General features: G+C 35.9%; 1 protein-coding gene across 2 annotated transcripts in view; it reads right to left on the bottom strand.

The window, feature by feature from the left end:
• Nucleotides 1-1301: 1301 nt before the first annotated feature.
• POLA1 (DNA polymerase alpha 1, catalytic subunit) overlaps nt 1302-6594 on the bottom strand; it is a 114768-nt gene continuing 109475 nt past the window's right edge. For both annotated transcript variants that reach the window (XM_053457337.1, XM_053457338.1), the window contains exon 37: nt 1302-1444. In XM_053457337.1, coding sequence (XP_053313312.1) covers nt 1302-1444 — 143 coding nt within the window. The remainder of the gene's footprint in view (nt 1445-6594) is intronic.

The following is a 6594-nucleotide window of genomic DNA, read 5'->3' as shown; positions in this document are numbered from 1 at the left end:
TAAGTGTTCCTATTTATTTTTGTTGCCGTTCAAAAACATTTGCAATGTGAGGTTGTGTGTCAAGGTGCTGTCAGAACGATCTTTCAAGTAAGTTCTAGCTTGGAGGAGAGGGAGGGGTGGGTATAAAAGTAACATTTAATTACCTAAAGTGTTTAAATGAAAGTATAGGAAGGAAGTTTATTTTGAAAAAAAAAATAATGTTGGATCAAGAGGTTAATCTAAAACTAGAGGGCAGAAGATTAGAAGTAATGTAAAGGACGTTTTGCATTACTGAGCGTGTGGTAGATAAGCCTCACAGCAGACATGGTGGAGGTTGACAGAGAGAGAAGGTAAATGGGTGTTAGGACATAGGCCCGCACAGGCTTTGTTACACTATGATGCACAGTGGAGCACATCTTTAGACCTATGTGAATCCCGGACACTAACTGAACCATTCATTGCAATTTAGAAAATCCCTCCTTTGAGATCTCGTTGTCAAATAAGATTTCACCAAATCTAAAACACACAGCAGAGAAAATAGACTATGAAAACAAAGATGATTTAGAAAACAGCTTTTATTATTTTTATTTTATTGCTCGAGTATAAAAAGTATCTTTTACAATTCAACATGAAAAGGTAGGATTTAACATTTTTTACAGTTTATAATTTTTAGCATTAAAATTACCAAGGTGATTAAACATATATATTTACTTGCAAACACTTAAAACATGTAATAATTCTATAACACAATAGGTGAATAACCAATTACTCCTTGGAGAGACATGGCCAGGAATAACTCAGCAAGAAACATGCCCACTAGAGATTAAGCTGCTTACACAAGTTTCAGACATAAAAAGCCACAGAAAACATTCAGATTCAGTCATTTTATTAATTAGTATGTTTGTGATGGGAAATAGATAAACTGTGAAAAGGCACAACATTAGTGCTCCTGCTGAGACCTTGTCTAACCTTGCTTCCTGATAGCACCTCAACTAAATACCGTACAGAAAAGTCTAGGATCACTTACATTTCAGACACACTCACTGGGAATTATCTAATTAAAGTTGAAGTCCTTTTATCTCTTAGGTCTCAATGGACCATTCAGCAAATTGGAAACACATAATGTGCCATGGTAAATATACAGTTGTATACAGAGTGTAAACATAGAAATACTGTATGTGATCAACAGGCGAGAACCATTGTAAAACACATTTTAAAGGGGATTTACAAGGGGGGGGGCGACAAAAAATCCCATTTATCAGAGAATACGAAGGGGGGCAGAAGTGTATTTTGGAAGCACGTATGCCATAGGAACACAGCTTTTATTTTATAGTATTGAGGGTCTGAAACAGCTTGCTGAGGTTTACCTCAGAATACCCACTCCGCAAAAGCACTTGGTCAACAGTGCCCTTTAATTTCTTGTATACAACTTCTGAGTCTTGAAAAGTCTTCTTTTTTAATATGTCTGCAAAAAATAAAAATGATAATAAATGATTAAATGTGAATCCCAATTTAAGAACATGACAAATGCAAATGATATTAAACTAGCATTAAAGCCCTCTTTAAAGCCCTACATGCGGTAAGAATTTTGCCTGGCATACTGCTGGGCGTACTGAGCAAGAACATATCGGACGACAGCGAAATGGCGTATCCACAGAAACTTTGCAGGATAAATCAGAGGTGCACGGAGTAGCAGCTCCCAGAATTTTTTGCGCACAACATGTTGGGTAATGTTTCTGCAAAGCAAAGTTTACTCCGAGGTTATACTATTTTTGTTTCTAATTTCTCTGGGAAAGCTGTGACACTGTAACAATACTACATAGATATTTTTTTTTCTCCCCAAATAAAGAAAAATGTCAAAAGGCTTTTAATTTTCTAACGCACACACAAAGGACAGGTTGCATTCTTGTGTTCTTAAAGGGCAAAGGATGAACTTTAAAAAAGATTTTGATTAAATCATGGTGCCACCGAAATGGATAATGGAGAACTACCACATATGACCTGCTCAAAAGAACAGTAAAGGTTTAAATTACAGGGATATAACTTTGCAATTGGTGTAAAATTTATAAAAAAAAACAAAAAAACCTGCACACAAAAATAGACCGGAAAAAAAGTCCAGGGGAAAAACTGTTTGCTATAGAGGCGTATTGGTTTTTTTTAGCCATTTTTTAGCAGTACAGGGAATCAGGTCTAAAAAAAAAAAAATAAAAAAAAATAAGCAGCAAACATTAATGACCTCATCCATTAGCAGGCACACAACTTGTGTTATGCAAGACTTGTAGACTTATGAAATCTGATATCTATATCAAACGAATAATTATTTTCACAAAAGTTTCTCCCACACAAAGAAAACCACCAGCAAATTTCATGATAGTACCTTTTTAAAACGATTAGACTACGGGGTTGCAGGTAGGGCACTCATAACATAGGACGTACTAGGCTCAGAGGTGTGACGCAATAGATACCGGGATATCTATCACAGGGCTGGATACATACAAAATGTCATATGAAAGATGTATATTACTGAAACAGATTTGAGCATTAGTGTCTAGTTAATTTCAAACCAGATAAATCACTATTATCTTCCACGCACACATGTTTCAGTAGAGATTGCAATATTTTACTAAGAAAATATTCTCCTTTACTGAGGTTTGGGCAGCCTGCTGATGTCACTGGGTGTCTATCCCACTGCATGCATTAGCAGTACCTTCTCAAACAAACAATGCATTATTCCCTGGTGGATGGGGTCAGGATTAAACATAGCATAGCATCCTTGACTGTTGACCCAGGAACTCACTTGTTTTTTGGAAGTTTTAGCCAGAACACTGGTGTGACTGCTATACATACACATTATGAATACATGGAGAACATTCTGTAACTGCATTAACAAAGGGAACAAAACTTACACGATTACACGACAGAATAATGGTTCAACCAAAATGGTAGTTATCTCCAACAGTATGCTAAAAATCATTACATGGGTCTTTAAACAAAAATCCCACGGCGATTGGATAGTTTTTTTGACTGTTTCATTCTAGAGGAGACCAGGTTCTGAACGTGTTTCCATCTCACTTTGTTGCACAGGAGCCGGCGTCGCTGTAACTGAATGTTACACAAGGCTCAACAGCAACATGTTAGTTTGTCGTGAACCCCGCTCAGACCAGGACAAGTAATAAATCAAGTTCTCTACGCTTTATGAAGATATAAAATATATAACTGATGCGATTGGCTTTAGCAAACAGCACATGGTGGAAACATGTTGCTCATGGAAGGCAAAAACATAACGCATTTGAATAACACCAATAAGGATGAGGGACTGTGGAGAATAGATTCAGAGAACTGCACTAATGCCATGCAGGGGAAGATGAGCGAGGACATAGCCCCTGATGTGTTTAGCTCATGCACTGATGGGATATTGACTAGTCTCAGTAGATTAGTCTCAAAGGGGGCTATTTACAATGCCACACAGCAGCAGAATAATGACGGGCAACATTCCCCTATTTTTCCTGCAGTTTTTTTTTTTGCTTACTACAATTACAATGCTCTATGTGCAGAATATTAGATTGTTTGATGGCTGGAAAAAAATAATTGAACTCTGCGGCACCACCAGCATTCTCATTTACACTTTAGAGAAGTACATTATTATGTAGATAACGCAGAATTACATTCTTGAAACTAATTTTCTGACCGTGAACAATCTGACAATGGGCTTTATTAACAAATATTTCATTGTGTCATAAACGGAGGGATAGCACTTTCTATCAGCATTAACTTACTGTACTTTCTGGAATATAAAACCAAAAACAATTGATTTGTATCTTATATCCAAAACATTTCGTCATTGTCTTTAATGGTTTTCCCCAAGTAACTTATGCAAACCAACTTTAGCAGATCTATCATTTCATTGCTTTCGATGGTTCAATCACAAAACTTTTTCGGTTTCTATGCCAGCACCAGTTTTCGCTTCACATGACAATGAAGCATCATCAAAAGTAGATTGTATTTGTTTCTGGCATTCAGTCGTACTAAGAATGATGTTCCAACTGGTGCATTAACTTGGTAAAATTTGTGTTATATAGTCAGGCTCAAAAAATAAAAAATACACAGATCTTCCATAATGACCCGTGTCACGGTAAGGTTGGAAGCACGCCAGCCTTCTGACATGCAGCAGAAATTAACATGCATAAGCGATAGAAAAAAACACCATTCATGCACTGTTTTATAATACACATAATACCATATACTTTTTTAATACAAGTAAAATTAAATTTATTGTGGGGCAAACAGGCTTTCAATTGGAAAAATGAATTGGAATATTTTGGTGTCAAAACAAGCTGTAATATGTCAAGATCGTTGCAGCTTATTTTCCTGTTCCCATTAGCATTTCAAAGAAAACGCTATCTGTAGAAAACAAAACAGGAGACAAATATGGATATACCAACTATGGTAATTTTAATTCTTCTTCAGCAAATTGCTAATTGGGTATTGATGTGTTAAGATCATGTACACAAGAGTACACAAGCCTCAATTAGTTGAATTTCCCTAGACTTTATTGATATATATATATATATATATATATATAAACGCACATTTATGAATTTATGAAAGATTCAGTTCTTTTGAAATGGGCTGGATTTTATTTTGTAATATAAATCGAGAATTCTAGGCTTACATAGTGCAAAATAGTAGAACTTTAAGCAAGCGGTCTCCGTGTGAAGGAGTTCTGAACAAGCAAAGCAGACATGTTATACGGAAGAAACACAGCCCTGCCTTTACAATATGTCTCAGACTCAGCTTCATGGATGAAGCAGGAATGATTCTCCCTTCGTACTACTATAATTATGTGACAATTATCAGCACACCTTTTTTTTTTTTTTAAACTAAAGATCCAAACCAAACCAGATAATATATTAAGAGATCTATCAAGGGACACATCAGGATATCAATTGGAGTTATCTCAAAATGTGTTTGTGTAAAGAGTGACAAAATGCCACTTTCTACAATACACAAAAGTATAGATGTTGAGTCTACCTCGGCTACGTGGATCAGTGTGAACGCTAAGTGTTCTTCTGTATGCCCCTTTAAGCATTCAATGGGTTAAGAATACATTGTTTTGCTTTAAAACAAATGGTTTTATGGTGTTTCCTCAATGCCCGTTTATGGGTATTTTATCTTTCTAAAGTATCTATAGAACACTAGATTCCTAAAGCTTGTTTAAAAATCACCAGGAATAAAGGGAAAGTACCCTAAAATGCAAGCTCTCATTCATTTAGCACCAGCGGCTGCAATATATGCGACACTGAACGACTCTGTAAATGCCGTCAAAAATACAACAGCATCTGTTTCTATTGAGATCAAATGCAGATCATAAAATAGTCTATTTTTCATGTCAAAATCCAGGTGTAAAAAGATGTATATTTTGAAACATGAGGAAGCATTTCTGTCAAAGAAGTCAAGTTCATGATGTAGTTGCAGTCAAATTTCAAAAGTCCATCTTAAAATACGGCAATTTTCAAGCACACTAGTGATCATATTAAAATATATTGTTTTTAAGGAATATGAATCCAGTGAATTAGGGGTAGATGCATCAGCTTGAAGGGAAACTGATTCAGAAAAGTGCACTTGAAATTCCTTAAAGAAATCACTTGAGCTATTTTAATGGCGTATGGTACACCGACATACCCACAGCAACGAAGATTCCAGGAGAGTCCCGTCTACACAAACCCATCAGCAGAGGAACCAATTTCCAGTTAAATTGAGAAGTATGAAAAATCCACTTTAAATACAAGAAGTGTATGTAAAAGTTTTGCGAAAATCAGATCCCACTATTTGAGATATGTATATAACACACACACACACACACATATATACATATACATATATATATATATACACACACACACACATTCACACACCTCAAATAGTGTGTGAGTAATTTGATTTTATACACACTATTAGAATTGATTATAGTTATATATACACACGCACACACCTCTCCATATGTAGGAGTGTATGTGTTTATATATCACACACACACACAAAAATGACAACCAGGAGACACACATTTACAAAGGAGAATGTTTAGTTTTAACAATGGCAATTCTTTGCAGAGAAAGGGTGTGGACGTAGAGAATGGCCTTCCAGAAGGGGCATGAACAAAGGACATATTTGTGATGCGACACACTCTTGACATATTAAACAGGAGTAATGAGAAGTTTTAAGCAACACGCTTCCTACATGGCTTTGGCTGCTTCTAACATGTTACTGCAAAAGTATATTTCACCTTTACTAAAAGCATATTTTTGTTTTAACCACTCAAAATAACCCAAACCCCAAAACGCCGCTTACTGGTAACGTCTCACTCACTGGAGTCTAAGTTGACATGGAACGCACGTTCCCCTTTAGTCTAGTAACCAACACTCAGACTTATTAGGCTTATTTAGCTTCTCACTGCTCTTCAGTGAAATAAAAGCAGCAATTATCTATTCGTTGAGCAGACGGCGTAAAAAATGACAAAATACAGAGAATCTAATTTCTATGATATTGTAGATGAAACACAAATACATGGAAACTAGCAGTAGCTTACACCAGAAAACCATACAACGGAGCTTAATC

The sequence above is a fragment of the Spea bombifrons genome, chromosome 2, assembly GCF_027358695.1.
Source record: "Spea bombifrons isolate aSpeBom1 chromosome 2, aSpeBom1.2.pri, whole genome shotgun sequence".
NCBI lineage: Eukaryota > Metazoa > Chordata > Amphibia > Anura > Pelobatidae > Spea > Spea bombifrons.
The sequence above is the reverse complement of the archived record's forward strand: the minus strand, read 5'-3'. Positions and strand labels throughout refer to the sequence as shown.